Source organism: Euprymna scolopes, chromosome 15 (genome assembly GCF_053919585.1).
Source record: "Euprymna scolopes isolate OS-2025 chromosome 15, ASM5391958v1, whole genome shotgun sequence".
Taxonomy (NCBI): domain Eukaryota; kingdom Metazoa; phylum Mollusca; class Cephalopoda; order Sepiida; family Sepiolidae; genus Euprymna; species Euprymna scolopes.
In genome coordinates, this window is record NC_136496.1 from 65,591,733 (window position 1) to 65,613,863 (window position 22,131).

Genomic DNA, 22,131 nt, shown 5'->3' on the forward strand with positions numbered 1-22,131 from the left:
AACTTTATAACGGCTTAATTTTCTTCTTTTTTTTTTCATAATCGATATATATATATATATATATATATATATATATATATATATATATATATATATATATATATATATATATATATATGTCTACAGCCCCCTTCTTTATTTGTGGTTACAAATATGCTTAAAATAATCAGCCGAAACTGAGCAAAATATATTGTATTGTGGGGAGAGTGGGGATTGTTGATAAAAAAAAAACTGTGCACCCATCAGATTTTAAGGTTGAAAACAATTTAACAATAGCGATTTTATATGGAATTTAACAATAGCGAAATTCTAACATTCCAATTCTACATCTATTTCTGAATCTTGCTTACAAAGTTCGAGTCTCGGCTTATCCTAATCTCATTTTCCACTTACCTAATGTTCTTCTTATCTACAAGAAAAGGGGACAGCCCTTTTTCCTGTAACATTAGTCCGACAGAGTCTGGTCCATTTGGAAATTAAGTTGCCTTCTTTCTGTCAAAGTGAGATATTGGTATGTGCAGTCCAATACTTTCTACCCTCCTAGGAGAAGGAGTAAATTAATTTCTAATTATCTAATGCTCTTCCTCCCTCTATCAATGAATGCCAACGGAGCTTTTTGGGTATGTTTGTAGGCCAGAGTGCACTTCCTTTAGTGCTCTAGCTTTATAAAATCGCACATAACCTTATGTCTACTCCCTCCAAAGAGGAAATAATTAAATTCCACACGAGATCAACATTAAACACAAGAAGTATCCGGAAAAGAGTTACTCTGGCCAGATGAGATAAAAATTAGGTACTTGTACAGTTTAATCAAGACATAAAAAAAAATTAAAATATCGAAAAAAGTTTATATTGTACATATCAGTTATGGAATAGTGTTCTCCGGAAAAAAAATTTAACTTAATTTCATCACATAGTTTTTTTTTACAGCGAAAAAACAATTTGTTATGATACCGAGCAAAAGGTTCAAGTTTTAGGAAAAAAAGCTAGTATTAAAGATGGGGAGGGAGTGTCGACACTTTAAATTGAGTTATCTCTTCGTGGCATGTTCTAAAAATCCAAACAAAAATTTAAAACATTCAAAGATGTCTACCTTCAACGTGCTGTCATAAAAACGCGTTTTTCTGCTGTAAAAAAAAGAACTACTCGATCAAATTAAGTGAAATTTTTTACCGGAGATATTCAGTTCAAAACGGATACGTACAATATAACCTTGTTTCGATATTTTCATTTTTTTATGTCTTGATTAAACTCAACAAGTACTAAAAATTAGAATGTTTCCTTAGTCAAGAAGAATCCTTCTCTTTGACTGAGGACAGAACTTTTATCCCTGTCTGAATGGTGTCTCTTTTTGTCTTCCTGTCAGCCTGACCATCAAATCATCCTTTGTTAGGATGAGATATGGTTCTTTTTCATCCTAAAAGGTGTGTCCTTCCAGGTATTACACCTTAATTTGGGAGATGCTGGTTTATTGCTGGATATTTGAATCGTCACTACCCAGAAATGCCGAGTGTTCCATTCTCGGCTATTTTTGTACTTAATAAGAGTGCTTCCTTATAGGGGGGGGGGAGTTGGTTTGTCCAGCCTTTTTGTTAGCATTATGTCACATTTCATTGCAGTGGGAAGCAATTTAATAAGCTTTCCCTGGAGAATGTCAATGAAAACAAACGTTCTATTATGATCAGTTAAAACTATTTTTCAGGTAAAATTTTATGAGAAACAATTAGTGGTGTTCATTTTTTATTAGCTTTCTCTTTATATAAAGTCATAACGGGATATCTGTATTCGCATCGGACATCCATCAACATTCATATAACTGAAAGATTAACAATTATATAATAGACAAGAAATGATAACATGGAATTAAGAGCAGGAGCAAAATTGCAGGCAAACATCAATGGTGTCAGATTAAGCACGCCTGATTGAACACATTCTTCTTTTTTCCGATTTTCTTGGATATCTTTCCGATTCGTCGAGTGGTCTTTTTTTTTTTTATTTCGGCTGCCATGTATATTATGGCGCCCAGTAGATGTTGTTCGGCCATATATATATTATATTTTGTTTACACAAAGTTTACAATAGATAAGTCATTGGTACCGTCGGTTTCAAACCCGATAATTAGGGACCGTTTTAGATACTCATATCAAGCTCTCTCCAGCCAATACTCATCTATCTATCTCTATCTCTCCCTCTCTACCCCCACCCCTCTCTCTCTCTCTCTCTCTCTCTCTCTCTCTCTCTATATATATATATATATATATATATATATATATATATATATATATATATATTAAAGAAGGTCAGAACAACATCGGTACAACAATTGATTGCATCTTGTCGACTTGCGTTAGGGTTGGTTGGTTTGGTTGGTTGTTTTACGGCATATCAATCCTTTTCAGATTATTTAATGCCGAATTCAATGATTTTGAAGAACAATTTTTTAATAGAATATCTTTTTTTTTTCAAGTTAGTTTCTATTTAACCCATTGTTGGGACCCTAACAGGTACTACCACTCCGGGTCAGAGTAGATCTGGGAGCAATGGCAATTAAAGGGTGGCTCCACACTCCCCAAAGCCCGCAAGCTGGGGCCTCACCATCGGATATAGTTTAAGGTCATATCCAAGACCGACTTGTGTTAGGAGTCGGGTACTTTCTGGATAGATAGAATGATGTAAGCATTTTTCCAGCAGCGACTTAAGCAACAAATTAGATATAAGTTCTAGGAGTTGATCAACACTCTGCTGAATTTCTTCAAACTGATCTCACCAATGTATATATATAATTCTCAACTATAAATAATTATTTTTAGTATCTACAGATTTATCTGTATCTACAGACACTAGTGTTTCATGCTTACACAACCATCAGAAGATGACGATCACTGCTGGTCGAACGATTCAAACCCAGCAACGAAGACACCTTTGGCTATATTACCAAGGAACATACTCAAGGGCCACCGTTCATCACCATGAAATTTAGGGAAATTATATATCGAAAGAAAGAGAGAGAGAGAGAGAAAGGTAGAGGATATTATGTATCATGCTGCTTATTTGTTGATTTCTGTAAATCTAACTCACGGGGTCTGGGAAAAAGGCTTAGAAAATCAAAAAAAGAGAGAAATCAGACTCGGACAAGATTCGACCCCCCCCCTCACAAAAAAGGGACAACTCGTCGTGGCTAATGAGACCAATGGTCAGTGAAGGCTGAATCTGTTCAAATAATCCATCTCTTCAACTAAGTAATCCAATTTACCAAATTTACACTTCTAACGATTACTATGACATTGTCCCTTTTGACCACTGTACATTTTTTTAACCTTATACTCGAGTGGCGTCTGGGCCTTGATAAGTGGTGATTCCTTTGTAAAAAAAAAAGATCTGTTTCTGTTTTTACTATCACTGTAAGCCATAATCTCCTAGAATTTGTGTTGAGCGGCGGATATGCGTTGAACATGATATATGGAATTTATTTATGAAAAATATGCAATCTATCACGTTGCTTTTTTTTGTTGAGACAGAAAATGAAAAGAGAAACTCACCCAGGATTTAAATCAGTTTTCTCTTGTGTGAAAATGCTATTCTAAACCTAAGAAAATGTAATTTCCGTGAACAGAGTTTATTTCCAAGAAATTCCCACGCATTACAATGGGATTGCTACAACGTAGGCTACAGCATGATAATCTTCAAATCCGACAAATACATAAACCGCCTTTATCTTAATAATTATAAAACTCTGTGGACAGTCCAGGCGTCCTTGCTTGCTTTAATCTTATATATATATATATATATATATATATATATATATATATATATATATATATGAACAAATGATTAATAAAACATGTTAAAAGACATCTTGAAAAAGAGTTAAAAACATATTTAATTTTAAAAAGGAAGCACAAGATAAGTGGATAGTCCTTAATCCGCGGAGTTTCGAAGAAATACTCTCCTTCTCATCAGAGGGCAGGAATTAGCAAAATCCGATCCTGCATTTTGCTAATTCCTACCCTCTGATGAGAAGGAAAGTATTTCTTCGAAACTCCGCGGATGAAGGACTATCCACTTATCTAGTGTTTCCTTTTCAGATTAAATATGTTTTTAACTCATTTCAAAGTGTTTTTAACATGTTTTATTAACTGTTTGATCGTATATATATATATATATATATATATATATATATATATATATATATATATTCATCTGTCATCTTTTTTTAGGGATGGAATCACCCAATCAAGATTCAAGCAAGGTCCACAGAGTTTTATAATTATACTAGCAAGCTACTCGGCATTGCCCGGTCGTAAAATACGTTTAAATATGATATTTTAATCATGCAGATTACGTATGTAGTATTATAAAGACAATTCGCTATCGATTATTATATTAAACCCAATATATATATATATTTGAAATCAAAACTAAAAATACACATATATGACTTGGGTGCCATCAACTAGAATCGAAACCAATATATACAACTTGCCACCCTCATTCCTTAACCTCTGAGCCACACCTATATATATATCCATCTATCTTCCCTTTTTTAAAAGATGGAATCGCCCGATCATAGAAGACAAGATGCAAGGTCAACAGAGTTAATAATTATATAGGTATATATGTATGTATGCATTAATTTCTTTACCTGCTTGACATATAAGATTTATTTCTCACCTCGTCTTTAACTGTTGAAAACAACTTCATTGGTAAAGGTCTTCGGAAATGAGTTAAAGGTGACTTTTGTTGCAAGGTTTGGATCATGTGATTCCACAAGAATGAAACATATATGTATGAAATACTGATATGTATCTGTTATGTATGATTTGTATATATACTATTTATTAAAAAGAAATCTACATTCAATTGAAGCCTGATTTGCATATTACATTAAAGAAAATCTATTCTAATAATTTACTCAGTATTATTAATTATTTGTTGCAATAGAATCGTTTTGTTTTATTTAGAAATATTATGTAAAGTTGATTTATTTTTAATTTAATTTATATTTGACTTAAGTTATTTTCAATTATTAATAACTGACAAAATTTGCATTTATAACCGGAATTAAGCCTCTTTATTTAAGTTGTGAGAGTTATTTCTCCTAGCTATGAAAGTTTTCATTTTCATAGATCAAGATGGATGTGTTTTATGCTTACACACACACACACACACACACACACACACACACACACACACACACACACACACACACACACACACACACACACACACACACACATATATAATTATTTACTATAATAATTATTAAATACCTACAGACACTAGTGTTTCATCCTTTCGGGAATCTTCAATGCAGGGTGTTACGATTAACACCAATTGATAGATTCGAACCCAGCGACAATATAAGTGATCCTAAATACCTTGCGCACCTCCTCCTCTCTCTTTGTCTCTCTCTCTCTATATATATAGAGAGAGAGAGAGAGAAAGAGAGTGAGAGAGAGAGAGGGGGGGGAGGTGTGCAAGGTATATAAGATCACTTATATTTTTATAATTTGAATTAAAAAAAATATACTTAATATTTGTTTGCTTTCAGAAGATTCCATGGCAAATACTAATATAACTAATAAAATGAAAAGACACACTGTAATAGTATCTCTAAAAGTGAAACACAGAAATTCAGAAATTGCAAGATTTCTAAAAGTCATCAGATCTTTCGTTTACATAGTTAGAAAGGAGCTAAATAAAAACAATGATGATAAATTGGTCATGCGCAAGAGAAAACAGCTTTGCCAACGTTCTGACTCACTCAGAACACCTAAGTTTGTCAGAAGGGTGCATGGAATGATTGACGAAAATCCTGGGACATCAATGCGACATCTTGCCAAAGATCTTTAAGTGTCTGAAGGAACAATAAAGAATGTTATTCCTCAAGAACTCAGATACAAATCATACGTTCTTAGGCGAGGTCAGTTTATGTCAACAAACCTCAAGAGAATCGTTGAATGCACACAGAACGACTCTTAAACAAATAAACTCATCGATTAGATTAGAACAGAAGTATTTTTGGTTTTTCTCCAATGAAAAACTTCGACCAGGAGAACAAAGCCAATCAAAGAAATCCTAGCTTGCTATGTGAGGACCCCACTGAAGTTCCAACTGTTATGCATAACATCAACAGTGATGGTTTTTAGTGTTGGTAGCAGTGAAGGGTACATCATACCCCCTCATTTATTTCCACATGGCCTTAGAATCAATGGAGATGCTTATATCGAGACTCTTCAAACCCTGGGATAGACAATGTAGCTCATGAAAGGACCTATGTCTTTCAATAGGATTCCGCACCACCCCATAACGCTCTCAAAACCCAGGATTAGATGGCTGAGAATTTTTATGATCATGTCACACCAAACTCATGGTCTCCTAACTTACTAAACCTTAATCCTTTGGATTATTACTTGTGAAGAGTCGTTGAAAAGGAAGTTAATAAGCATCCTCATAACACCAAATCCTTTCTGATAGAAGCAATATCCCAAAAAATGGAGAACATAAAGATCACTTGATCAAAGCTTGCAGTCACTTTCGAACTCAAATTGAGTCGGTGATAAAAGTCGCAGGGGGATATATACACAATGAAATGCAGATCAATATTATATTTATTTGTTTTTTTTTACAAGAAATTGTAAATTTCATTGATTTAACAGTCTCATTTTCTGTTTATCTAAAAGTGTTTAGGTGTCCTCAGGTATATTACGCACACACACACACACACTATATATATATATATATATATATATATATATATATATATATATATATATATGTATATACTAGCTGTACCCGGCCACGCGTTGCTGTGGCTCAGTTTGTTAAAATGGAACACATTCCTCAAGAAAAATTGCATTTTGTTCGTTTATTTACTTTTATTATTTTTTGCAATTTTTTTAATCAATAAAAGTTATTTTTCCCCCAAAAAAAGATTAATTTTTTACCATAAATTGTTAGGTGAAAGTTTTTTTTCAGGAAAACTTGCACTTTTTTTATTTTTAAAGAAATTTGGCAGTAAACGTTTCTCTTTGAAAACGGAATTTTTATTATAAAAAGAACAGATGAATGCTTTACATGAACACTGTAAATAGTTATGTGAATGTAGAGAAAAGTTTGATTCTTTTTTTCATGAGAATGTACAAATTATTTATTTTTTAACAGATGTTCAGAAAATAAATAGAAAAATACTTCCATCATTAATTATGCAGAAAAATAAATAAAATGTTGATTCAGGGTTTCAACATCATGCTTATAAATTATGATAAAATTCGCTGAGTATGCGCTGTTTTACGGTTGTTGTAAAAATGGAACGGAAACTTAAATTTCGCTCCGTTTTAATCTTTCTTAATTTTTTAATTGTGCCCCCCCAAACGAATATAATCAAAACAGTAACATTCAACAATTGTACTTTATGTATATAAAACACAAAATATTAAAAAAAAAAAAAAAAAAAAGTTAATAACGAAAGGGAAATGATTCCATTTTTAAACGAAAAAGTCAGTTTGGTATATCTTTATGTTATTTTTTACATAAGTCCAGCTAAACGAAAAAGTCAGTTTGGTATATCTTTATGTTATTTTTTACATAAGTCCAGCTTTCACATGATTATTGATAATGTAACCATATGATTGAAACCCATTGAAAATTTACCGATATTGTAAACCCATTAAAAATTTAGCGATATTGTAAACACATCATGTTTACATTAAGCCTGTGAGACCAAAATATCCTTTTCTGAGATTTAAAAAAACCCGCGAGATCAGGAGAAAGAAATGTCCAGAAAATCGCTAGATTTTTAACTTTTATCATCTGAAATTTTCAAAAATCGCTAATTCCCCCCCCCCCAAAAAACTCCATATTTTAACTTCCTACAATAAAAAAATTATAAATATAGTATCTTCAATGTATAAAATGTTCCGTGTTTTCTCACTATATGTTTCTGGAATTATATTGAAGCGGTTAGCTCCCCAGAAGGCTTTCAAATTTTATCAGCTAGTTTTACTGCTTTTTTTCAGAGAGGGTATTTTTTTTTTTTTTGCAAAAAACAAATCATAAACTCAAACTTTTTATAATAAAAGTTAAATTGAAATATACTGCAAATTAAACATTACAATAATGGTGCAACATATTTTGAAATTAGAAAAATAAAAAAAAATAAAAAAACTTTGTTTTAGCATGTTAAAAGTATTTAGGTTGGTAGATAATTAAATTCTACTGCATTGGTATAAGTTTTTTTTTTTTTTTTTGCTGTTGTTTCTTGCTTTTTACAATTTTCGACTAAATACTTCTAAATTAAGCGGGATTACTTAGATCGTATTTTAAACTAAACTTCGGAGGTTGGAATGCCCCCCCCCACCTAAAATGTAATTGGAAAAATCGATTTTATAGCGAGATTTAAGAATGGTTAGCCAAAAAAAAAAGGTGAAAAACAAAACAAGGTGAAAAACAAAACAAATAATCAATAAATAAAATAATACCAAAGGTAATAAATAAATGCTACTTTCTTTTACTTACATGAATGAGTTTATTTTATGTTTTAAAGTATTTTCAAACGCTTTTCTTTATTTTTAATCTAAAATTGCGGGTGTGTGGGTGCGAAATATCTCCAGATTTTCTAGAATTACCCGCTAGATTGCAAACGAAATCTCCAGATCTAGCAGGAAAACCGCTAAATTGGACACACTGGTCACGTGACAGGAAGCGGTAATAAATAATTGTCCCTAAATAAAAAAAATGGCCTATCGGTACAAAGAAAACCACCTATTTATCATAGAAAAATTAAGTATAATGTTATAATTAAAAAGAAATATATAAAAACACAAATGGATATAGTAAACATATTATACCAAAACGTGGAAGCCATCCGTCTAGTGGTTTTTTAGACTATTAATTGCGAACGAACCAAGAGTTAAATTTATATATATATATATATATATATATATATATATATATATATATATATATATATATATATATTTTAAATTTTATTATTGGAATCCTTTGAGATGAGTAATTTGTATATTTATCTATTTATTTATTTTATTTGTGAACTGTTATCCTCATCTTCATAGTTGTTATTTTATGGCGTTTCGGCCAACTATTCCACTGGCCTTCGTCAGGTGGTAAACTGCGACGGGATAGGAATGCTGAGTCTATTAACTGCATCCTTAGTAATTACTGCCTTCCATAGTTGTTGTTGTCTCACCATGTTTGGGCCAACTAATCCTCTGGCCGGCTTTGGGGAGGATTGAAACTACTATCATCAGAAAATGCTCAACTGGAACCTGACGAAGGCCAGAGGAATAGTTAGCCGAAACGTTGTGAAACAACAATTATGAAGATATAAAAAGTATAAAATAAGAACATATTTTTTCTAGATGTTGATGGGTATTTTCATGAGTTTGTAATCATTTAACAATTTCATTGTTTAACCGAACCTTTAACGAAGTAATAAGAAGTTTTGTTTTGCGCTGGAGAAGAGATTATTATTAACATTTCTGAAACATACGTAACAATTATGTGTGTTGATTTGAAAGTTTGGAGCACGATTACAGAATAATACTTATAATAATAATAATAATAATAATAATAATGATAATAATAATAATAATAATAATAAGAAGAAGAAAAACAAGAACAAGAAAAAGAATTATATATATATATATATATATATATATATATATATATATATATATATATATATATGAGGGTCGTTCCAAAAGTAAAGCCTCCTATCTTTTTTTAATTCAAAAAGTTGAAGAGATACAAAGACAGGAGTGGTGTGTGTGTGTGTGTGTGTGTGTGTATAAGCAAACATTATTAAAAATCACAGAAAGCTTTTTTTTAACAACATATTTGGAGAATTGGGCAACAATATGTTTGTTCACCTTTCATTTAAATGTATTTGCATGTTGATACAGTCCGAGAAACAGGAGCAGGGAGGGAATTCCAAAAGCAATCGGTCTAAGCAAAGAAGCTACTAGATTAGGTAATTTTCGGCATATAGAGACCTCTGAACTGAAGGCATGTGTGGGGGTTGTAATTAGTCGAATGGGTCATGGGTATTCATGTCGAAGTTGTACAAGTGCAGTAAATTCTTTGGAAGTATTTGTAAAACAGGCACTGGGATGTCACGTTACGTCTATGGGGTAGGAACTAAAACTTGGTAGACAACGCGGGACTTTTTTTGCACCTTATCTAGAAGGATGAAACAGCCTAGATGTGGCGCCAATACTCCATGCATGGGCGAACGGTGACTTTATAGAGATATAAGATACCAGCTTGTGTTAAAAGCTTACTAGCCTCGTAGAGGGAGGGCATCTTTTTTTTTTTTTTTTTTTTTTTTTTTACAGCAGGCTTGACAGTATCTTCTCTGTATTTATTCCAATTGGTGAATGTTAAGCTAATGACTTTGGATGCTGGACTCTAGAGTTGAGTACTGTCAGCCATGACATTTAGTGGTTGGAAAAGATTCTTATAATTGTTAAAGAAAAGTTGCTTTGTTTTGGATGCATTAGATGTAATTTATGACCCCATTCTGCAACAAGCTGTTCTTGTTGGGTTGATTGGTTCATCAAATCGTCCACAGACTGCAGCTAACAAATGTAAATAAAATAGTTTTTCCATATTATTTGGATGATTCGGTCCACTCATCTCATCTTGAATGTTATTTTCACAACGAAATTTCAAACAACCCGTGGCATAACGGATAAAGTACTAAGTAAAATCCAGTATTAACTGACATTCTTCTGGAAAATGAAGATTCAATCTTCAGGGCAGACGATACTAAGAATACAATTGTGAAGTATTAAAAACTTCTTCTCAGTCATGGCTGACGGAACAAGAGCATGTTATCCTTGTGGATTAAATGAAGAGTTCCGTTCGAAATTCCGTACAAATTCCCGAGTTCGAGAGAAAGATCTTTGAGTTCTACAAGATATACCTGAAGAAGGTAGGAGGTTATATCTGCCAAAATTTTGTGAGAATAACACTCAAGATGAGAACAGGAGTCCGAATAATTTAAACAATTCAAATTATTGATCTCATCTAAAAACAAAGAAGAAAAAACAGTTTTTCTTTTCCAATTTTCCAAGAATATAGCCTATACAAGAACAAAACACCAAGTGAAAAAGTTTAGCTCACCTGGGGGATTTGAGTTTTCGTACCATTCGTCCACTGAAGGAATATCTAAAAAAATAAATTAATATCCAAGTGGTAATTCTCTTCTCAAAAGCAGGACGTGCACCTACCATAAAACACATCGATTCTTTTATTTTTTTTCCGCAATTCGTTATCATCAATTAATTTTAATTAAAAAAAAATCTCAATTGGTTATCTTTTTTTTTTTTTTTTTTTTGCTATTTGCATATAAAAGTGATTTCAAAATAAACCAATACAAAGAGAGATTTTTTTTTCTTTTAGATATTTATTTTTATAAAATAACCGCTCCTTTAGTGCCTCCTTCCGCTGCTATTATGGCGATTCTATTAGTGTCTTGTGTTAGCTTCAAGCAAAACATCTGCCCATTGTTTATAATTCTATCCGGCTTTGTTTTTTAATAGAGAAACATAAAAACCAATACAAGAATGCGAATTCTTAAGCCACGCCCATTACATGTTTGAAAGCATGACAGGCCAAAAACAAAACTTCTATTTCAAACTTAAACATGGATAAAAACTGAATAGATTATAAAACAGTCTTAATTTTTTTATCGAAAAAAAAAAAATTCTAATAATATTTATTTACACCATTTAAGAAAAACAGTACTTGTGCATTTTAGGTTTGAAAGACTTTTCTTTTCACTTTTGAAGAATTCCACTCGGAACAAGGGGAGACAATTGAACAAATTATTACAGTTTTAGTTTAAAAGTAAAATACTAAATTAACACAATAACACAGCACAATACAAATTAACTACCAAGTTAAGATATTGAATAATAAACCGAGAAATTAAAATCATTTTAATTTTTATTCGATTTTCGTATTCATGCAACAGGTTGTGCTGAAATAATAACGTTATTATTTAGAAACCCGTTATTAACGAGGACAGGGATAATGTTTTGTAACTATTTTGTGCTTTCGCCAACTTAATAAACAAAAGATACCGTAAGAATTGAATTTTATCCATTTTCAGACAAATTTATTGAAAAACTTTAACAACCCTTGGAATTTTTCAAAATGAAAATAAAATACAATCCAAATTGTCGGAATATTGTAACAGATCAAAGTTGCTATTCTCTCTCTACTCTATCGTTATTTGCATGGAAGGTGCTCGACTGAGCTCCAATCTCTGAATCCTCCTTCCAGAACTTGTTTTGCTGATGCAACAGAACTTTTTTCCTCCGTGTACCTAGTGTCAGATGGAATTTCCACAAACAGATCTTCTTCATAATGGCTTCTACTCTGTGTAACACATCACCAGGGAACTGCTTCACTGTAGATTACCACACGGCCGTCTTCAAGTCCAATGTCAACAGATTCTTGCTATGAGCCGTGGCCACATGTATTTTAACTTAGTCCATTTTCAATCACTTCATAATGTTCTTCATCATTCAACTGACGATTTGTCCATCTTATTAATCCTTATCCTCGAGTGGATATTGGCCTTGATGGTACATTAGTAAAAGTAAGGTTTTAGAAACGAGGACGCTGATATTTGGATGAATTTTAATTGAATGAGGTCATTTCTTTTTGTTCTAAATGAATAAGGTTAAAACAATATATTAAGTACACATTTTGGTACATTCTTTGAACAAAATACTCAAAAGAATTTCATAGAATAGAAAAAAAATGTAAAAACAAATATCGTTGAAAAAAAAAAAACAGGATTATCACTGTGAACATGACAGGCAAACTGCAAAATATGTTTAAAACTTAATTGTTACATTCCAATATCAAACATTCTATTTCAAACTTCTAAAGTCTAATAATTCTATTTACGACATAAGAATGATAGCTAAATGGAAATGACTGAAAACTTAAATTTGACAAACAAAACCAAAATGTTTTTAAACCCTATTTTTAACACATTTCAGACATTCAGATCCTAATGGATTGACGTAAAATGCTACTCAGATGCAATAAGCAAACAGACTGACGGAAAGGATTATAAACATAAATCGTGACAGACCAACAATGAACGCTCTATTTCAAACTTTCAAAACCTTATCAGGCCAACGAAAAATCTGATTCAAATACAAAATGATGACAGATTAATTAAAAGAGTTATAAACAAGCGTGACAGACCAGTGAAAATGGTTATAAACAACTAATGAAAATGAATAAAAGCAAGCGTAACATACTAATAGAAAGGGTTATAAACAAGCGTGACAGACCAATGAAAAGGGTTATAATCAAGCATGACAGACCAATGAAAAGGGTTATAATCAAGCATGACAGACTAATGAGAAGGGTTATAAACAAGCATGGCAGACCAATGGCAAAGGGTTGTAAATAAACATGACAGACCAATTAAAAGAGTTATAAACAAGCATGACAGACAAAACAAAATTATGTTTAAAACTTAATCAAAATTTAATTTGCACATTCTATTTATTTTCGGTTTTTATGGAAATCGGTCCAGACAAGGCATCGAGCCACTTAATGTAAAAACCTAAAAAAATATTACTTCAAGTAAAAAAAAAAAAAGAAGCCAATAATAAATGTTAGTAGGTTAGATTATGACCCAGAAAACAGGAATTTTTACCCTTTTGTGAATAAACATCGCCCATGGAATGTGAGGACTAAAGGACAAAATAAGGGAAACGAGAATTACTAAGCTACCGGAAGTAAACTCAAAGTTCACTTCCTACTCTCCTTTTCTAACTCCAATGGATCGATGAAAATGATATTTAAAACAAAATGTATGATAGACTAACGGAAAAGATTTAAAACTTAAGCGTGGCAGCAAAACCAAAGGGCTATTTAAAACTTAATCATTACAGGCAAATAACAAACATTCTACTTCAAACTTAATAGATCGACAAAAATATCATTTAAAACTTAAGCGTGACAGATTAAGGAAAATGATTACAATCTAAAGCTTGACAGACCAAAGAATGAATCGCTTTATTACTTAAACTATTTGAGACTTAAGCGACACAGGTCATCTTTCACATATGGCCTCTTATTGGCATGCTTGACCCACCGCATACCTAAAACCTATTTGTGGCCTTTAAAAATAACGGTGCTTATTCAAATAAAAATGGGTATGAAAATCGTATTTGAAATAAGATAATACTTTTTGATACACTTATTTATTAGGCAAAAATACGTATGAAAATTAAAAGCTAGAAAAAAATATCGAGTAGTTCAAGTTTAATTAATTGTAAAAAAAAAATCAGTTTTTTTCGTATTTTGTATGAGTCGTCCATTTTAAAAGAAATATTATCATTTGCCAAAATGACGGACTGAATTATCTCCCCTGTAGTTTTATTGTATTAAGTAATCTGGAAGAGTTTTCTGATTCTTCAAATTGGCTTGTTATACTAACACTTTTATTCTTCTTTCTTGTTCTATTTCTTTTTCTTTTCTATCATTCTTCTTCTTCTTCTTCTTCTTCTTCTTCTTCTTCTTCTTCTTCTTCTTCTTCTCTCTTTCTCTCTCTTTTCGTTTCTTCTCTTTTATTTCTTTGTCTCTCTTTCTCCCTATTTAAATTTTGGATTTTGGATTATCGTTTCTCTCCCCTACTCTCTCTTCTCTCCCACTCTCTCTATCTCGCTCTTTCCCTTTTTTCTTTTCTCCTCATTCTAAATTATTCTCGCGTTCTATTCGCTTTGCTCATGTTTATTCAAAATCTGCCCGGCCCTAAATAATTAATGAGACACCGAAATCGTTGCAGGTACGATTAGGAAGATTTCCGGATAGACTCTTTAACCCGAACAACACATACCCTTTCAACGTATACTACACTAAAATAACATCCTTCTCTACAACATACCATCAAAATGTGTTAATCTTATAGTATGTTCGGATCTCCCTCTTCTCTTTACTAATATCTGTCTATTTATCTATCTATCTATAAAGATATATATATATATATATATATATATATATATATATATATATATATATATATATATATATATATATATAGGTATTTACGTAAATTTTATGATTTGAAAAGATTAATCTTCAAATATAGAAATTGTAATTGTTTGAAAACAAAGAATACAACTGAATAAATCTTTTTCCTTAACCCATGAGTTTTCGATGCTTATTCATATCCTCAGAGGAAAAATATTAGCAAATATTTTTTATTAGTTTGCACCTTATTTGCTAAAAGCAATAAAAATAGAAAATCAAAGTTATTAAAGTATTTTTTTAAACATTTAAGATACATAGAATAAGGGAAATGGACATTGAGGCAGAAAAAGGATATTGCAATTTAAATCCAGAATGGATGTTAAATCATTAAATGGAAAATCCTGGTAGTAGGAGATAAAGAAAATCCAACACTGGATTTGCATACCAGTAGATATATTTCATTTCATTATTCTAAAATATATATATATACAAGCCTGATGAATCCTAGCGTGGATGAAACGGGGAATATTCTGTGTAGCTTGATTGCCATATATATTTTTATAGCTTACTATATATATATATATATATATATATATATGTATATAGATATATTAAGTTGATGCATAAATAATGTTGTTTGTTGATGTTCAACTATATACAAAAAACATTCTTTTTGCACCAACCTCCCTATCTTAGGTTGAGGATTTGGGAAGTGATATTCAGATTACCATTAGCATATGAAGCGATGATCTTTGTGTAAATAAATTGAGCTTAGGCATTTGGACAATGTCAAAACATTGTTAATTCACTGCCCGCGTAGCAGCCGTATAGCACTACAGTTAGAAGCTCCGACTGTCGTTTGGGCGATCGGGTTTCGATCCTGGCTTGAGGTAGTTGCTTGCCTAGCCACACTTATTAGCTATGAAACAGCGAAACAGTATTGTATGTGGATGACTATATATATATATATATATATATATATATATATATATATATATATATACACACAATATTTTTTTACCTTTGAATTCTTTACTTTTACTAACAATTTGGATTTTACCATCTTTGGATTTTCTACTCGTAATTGATTTGAACATGCATTCACGTGAAATTATGCTTTTATTTTTCCCCTACTCCCTCTGCTTTTTATTTTTATGCTAGTATGATCCACTTCATAATTGCGGTTTAATTAAATACTTTACAAGCAAAATCTAATTCCGTGTTTTGCTAACTTCTCTCCTCTGATGAGAAGGAAAATATTTCTTTCAAAACTCCGCAGATTAAGGACAACCCAGTTGTTTGTGTTCCCTTTCCAAAAAATAAATATGTTTTTAACTTTTGCTAAAGTGTTTTCCAACATATTTTATTCAATTCTTGTACTTATATACAACAGCAACAAAACTCAACTCGAGACAAAAAAGTACACAGAATACCAGAAGGCGCTGAGGAGCATACTGAAGCAAGTCTTGGATGGACAAGATCATTACAGGAAGTTCTTACATCATATAACAGGCCTTCGTTCCTGTACACTAGACCAAGGCGACACAGAATAGGCTTCCCAACTATGACACTAATCATCGGATCTGTCACCATCGCCCTTCACCCGAGTGAACAGATACGACTCTTTGTCATTAGAAAAATGAATACTCCTGATGTATAGCACAAGGAAAACACAAGTACATTGGTTTCACTATTTTCTATTACTGCTTCATTAACATTTCATATTTCCATTGCGTGTGTTAGCTAGAGAATTTGAAAATTTATTATCATACGTGATACCTTCCCTCCTACTTCATTTAATGAAATTAAAAAATGTATTACTCGGAATTTCGCAATTGTCTATGCTGAAGTAATATTTATTTTATCTGTTAATAAACAATGTCTATAAGCAGTTTCAGAAAATATGCAGAAATTGATGACGTCACCGATTCTATGATAAGCATTTGAAATCTACGTCAAGCATTTCTACTAATCACTAAATACAAAAGAATACAGTTTCGTTAATTTATGAGACTCAAATAACAATTAGCACGTATATAAGAGTCATAGATTATATTTTGTGGTGTTTATATGTATATGTAGGCACAAATGAATTTTAAGCATATATTCATTAAAAATGAATACTTTTTATTTTTTTACTTATTTTTTATTTTTTAGGCACGGGCAAAGCCGGAACACAGGGCCTGTTAGTTTTAAATAATATATATATATATATATATATATATATATATATATATATATATATATATATATATATATATATATATATATATGTACATTTCTATGGAAATACGCTTTTTTTTTCAATTATATTTCAGTTTTTATTTACTAGTCCTTTAATTTATTAAGCTCAATGTAATTACAGAGCATATAACAAATAAATGACAAAAGTATAGACTTTTGTCATATATATATATATATATATATATATATATATATATATATATATATATATATATATATATATATATATCTTGCTTTTTATTATTGAACACTATTATATAAATCTCGTTAGATTAATTGGTTTTTATCTTTGAATATTCTTAACTTGGGATTATATATATATATATGTCAGCAAAATAATTGACATGGATACAAAACGTGATCGTCTACTATGTATGAGGTTTCGGCCGATAGATGGGCAGGCATACAGGATGAGAAAGTTTTTTTGTAGTCGGAGAGGAACACTGACAAATATTTCGTAACCTAGTGGAGTCACATGTTATTTCCAGGCTTTAGTGACACCGACCTGAGATGACTAATAAAACATGAATCGAAATAGTAGTAGTAGTAGTAGTAGTAGTAGTAGTAATAATAATAATAATAATAATAATAATAATAATAATAATATCGCTTTAGCAAATAAAGTAACCTTAACAACAGCAGTCAACAAAACAATCAACAGAAGTAGCAAACAACAACAACAACAACAACAACAGCAACAAAATGTAATATTCGGAGGATATTTGTCTGTCTCGCCTTTTCTGGCGCCTTTCAAACGGGGAGGGGATTCAAAAATGGGGAAGAGACAGGTATTTTTTATAAACGTGCTAACTATATGTACTCGACGTTGTCCGGAATGCGTTTGAGTCATTTTAGTTTTTAATTTCTATTTGTTTACAGGTAAGAAACGTATTGATTTATATTTTTAGGTGATTATACAAAAACGTTTTATGTTATAGGACGTGAATAAATTGTAATCGGGTACATTATAACAATGTACAATAAGAACAAATGAACCTTGGACAGTAAGAAGCAGGGTTTGATTTGTCAGCTTAAATGCTATTTGGATTTGACTTGGAAGATACGACAATTAACTTTTACATGTTGGATTAGAAAAAGAAAGAAGAAAATTAATATTAGAAGAAAAAGAAGAATCCAGTGTTCGAATGGTTCCTTTGGACATGGTTCGTACTTATTTTCCTCCTCAAGGGCAAAAAGTTAGATACAAGGTTAGTTTTTAATACAGAGAAACTCGAGCCCTGCTAATGATTTTTATCCTCGGCTCTCAAAAATCAACAGAAATTAGACCATTGCTGTAATTATCTGGTCCCCGATGGTTGCGGTGTAATGCTGGTTTTGCGCAGTTCTAGGAGGTCCACCTTCCCAGGCTTTGCTATCTCTCTTTGAGAAGGGGTTAGTTTATTCCTAATCGCCTGGGGTGCCCTTACCGGGAAATGCTGGCGGGAATACACTCTGGCACTTTTTACAAGTCAGAGTGCCCCTTCTCGGGTGGAGGGGGGTCGATTTCTCAATCCCACTTGTCTTAGTTTAGAAGGATTTCTCCTTGACTGATCTAGGAGGGAAAAATGAAGTGCTGTATCAGGACAGATACTGCACCTTGATTCTAGCAAAAGTAAAAGGAAAAACTCGTTCTTTTTAGAAAGTTCTTAATCTTGTGGGATGGAGGAGTCAGCGCCCCAGAGGAGAGGCATTGTGAACTGCAAAAAAGTTCTTGGGCCTCAGTCGATTAGAAATAAACTAACCCCCCATAAACTAACAAAGCCTGAGAGATTGGACCTCCTAGAACTGCATAGAACTGGACTCCCATCGCAAAATCAACAAGGGCCGGAATGGTTTAATTTCTGCTGATTTTGGGGGCCCAGGATAAAGATCCTTTAATTTTCTATCTTCGCGTCACGTGAAAAGTCACTTTCTAAAACTTAAACAAAACCAGTGTACGACTGTCATGTCAAATTCTTGGAACATGCCGACATTAACGAACACGATTTAGAACCTGTCCCATGTTGCATACATGCCTCTGTTATACTGTCTCATCATTTTTTTTTCTTTTGAGGGTGAGTCTCCTTACTACTTCGGTTGCTTGGAGACTGGGTAGAAAGTACCTGTCAATAATCCGTTCTTGACAATCGGTCCGAACAGATGCACAACCAGGAACTGACCCAGTAGTTGTCGAACTGAGGTACGCCACCTGGGTATTACTTAGGAGGTATACCCACCCAGGCCTTACCACCCGGCTTTCGAGAGGGGCAAGTTTATCGCTTACTGCTTGAGACGCCCCGACCAGGGATTGCTGTCAGGGATGCCCAGGCAATTTTTGCGAGACAAAAGTGCCCCTTCTTTAGTGGCACTTGCTTGACATCCCACCTTCCGACTTTGTGTCACATCTTGATGCGGTGGATAGTAAGCAAATCTCAACATGTGTCTGGTGTTGCTTTATATCACATATTAGTAAAAATGATTTGGCATTTTTATATATTTTAACAGCGAACGAAAAATCACCACGTTTACAAATTGAACAATTCTGCAAACTCAAATCAAGTATGAATATTAGTATTAATATTTATAGGACAATCATAACTAGATGAAAAAAATAGCTCAGTATTCAAGATAGAGCATTGATATTGAAGTTTCCAATTTGCCTTTCTTGTGGAATAAAAAAAAATTACAGAGTTTAAATTCAATTTATCACACACACACACACACACACACACACACACACACACACACACACACACACACACACACATCGTCGATCATTCTGTTCCCCTTTTCTCCCCGTCTGTCTTTACCTATTCAAATGTGTCCTCTCTCTCTCTCTCTCTCTCTCTCTCTCTCTCTCTCTCTATATATATATATATATATATATATATATATATATATATATATATATATATTATATATATGTATATATATATTATATATATGTATATATATATTATATATATATATTATATATGTATATCTATATATTATATATATAATATATATATTATATATATATTATTATATATATATATTATTATATATATTATATATATATTATTATATATATTTTATATATATATTATTATATATATATATTATATATATTTTATATATATATATTATTATATATATTATTATATATATACATTATTATATATATTATATATATATATTATATATATATTATATATATTATTATATATATATTATTATATATATTATATATATTATTATATATATATTATTATATATATATTATATATATTATAATATATATATTATTATATATTATATATATATATATATATTATATCTGGCTAGGCTTATTAAATGAAATTGAAACATTCGCACATAGAAATAATAGCTCACATTACAACGTAATGATAGACTTTTAACACACACACACATACGTACGCACAAACACTCGGAAAAATCGATCTTAATACGTAACACCTTGCGATTGCATACGCACTTACAGTAACCGAAAAAAGAAACAAAAAACAATCGCAACCATCAGCAGCCGCAATGGACGTCTCGGTGCACACACGCACACACAGACACAGACCGACTTTGATATAAACGATACGAATTCAACACATAACGGATCGAAAGGGGAGGAGGTGGGGTTGGAGGGTCGGCGAACGACGACGACGATGACGACGACGCAGACCTCACGTGTGCGAACATGTGCCACCAGCCATGATTCGGCGCCGCCCCTCCCTTCATCGCCGGAACTTCAACTATTTTCAACAACACAGTGTCTACCCGCCATTTTGGCAAACCGCTGTTACTACTACTACTACTACTACTACTACTACTACTACCCTGCACCCCTCTGCTGCAAGGAACCCATTACGACAGCCAGACAACGCGTCATTTAAATACTCCTACACTCACCATTAAGACCGCATTCTTTTCTGACAATTTTTAACAGCACTCCCCACTCACGACCCCAAAGTAAGAAACAATAAAAACAAACAAACAAACAAACAAACAAAATAAAACAAAGAGATTATGCGTTATACCTATCCCTCCACGCCTTGTCCTTGTACTGTATGTATCCACTCACACCACCCTAAGACGTCAAGTTTGACATAGGGTCGTTTATTAGATCTTTTAGCAAAATATTAAAACGTAGCCGACATCATTGTGATAGTCATAGATTCAGAAACCAATGTTAAGAGTTACTAAACTGCCGAATAGAAGGTAAATTTGGTCTGAACACAAAAGTCAAGTTGATCTCGCCCCCCCTCTCTCTCTCTCTCTCTCTCTCTCTCTCTCTCTATATATATATATATATATATATATATATATATATATATGTATATATGTATATATTATAATTAAATAATATATTATTTTTTCTACCTACAGACACTAGTCACTAGTGTTTCATGCTTTTGCAATCATCAATGTAGGATGACAATTCCTGCTTCGGGTGATTTGAACCCAGCCACGAAGCGACCTTTGACCCCATTTGTTAGCATTTACCTTATATATATATATATATATATATATATATATATATATATATATATATATATATATATATATATAAGTAAACGTGTGTGTGTGTATGTGTGTGTCTGTGTCTGTGTACATTTCCCTACGCAATAACTCTGTCAATTTTTAGTCTACAGACTCGAAATTTGATATACAGAGTACTGAGATTTGGGAAAATCGATGTGATCGGTTTTTGGCCAGAAATTTGGCGTTTAAGGGGTCAAAGTTCAACGATTTGACCTTTGAGAACTCTACCAAACTCCTCCGACAATTTTGGGTCTACGCACTTGAAATTTTAGATATAGGTTCCTTGGACATCGATCTAACTTAATAACTTAATTTGAGCCCAAAGCAATATATATATATATATAT

The 22,131-nt window shown here is 32.1% G+C and overlaps 1 protein-coding gene across 2 annotated transcripts in view; it reads right to left on the reverse strand.

Annotated features, from left to right (window-relative positions):
- The window catches only part of LOC145293850 (uncharacterized), a 93,688-nt gene that overhangs the window by 18,852 nt on the left and 52,705 nt on the right, over window positions 1–22,131 (reverse strand). The window contains exon 2 of one of the 2 annotated variants that reach the window (XM_080140544.1): window positions 11,146–11,190. The exons of the other annotated variant lie outside the window; for it this stretch is intronic. Within the exon in view, the coding sequence (XP_079996670.1) occupies window positions 11,146–11,190 (45 nt within the window). The remainder of the gene's footprint in view (window positions 1–11,145; window positions 11,191–22,131) is intronic. 2 annotated transcript variants of the gene reach the window in all.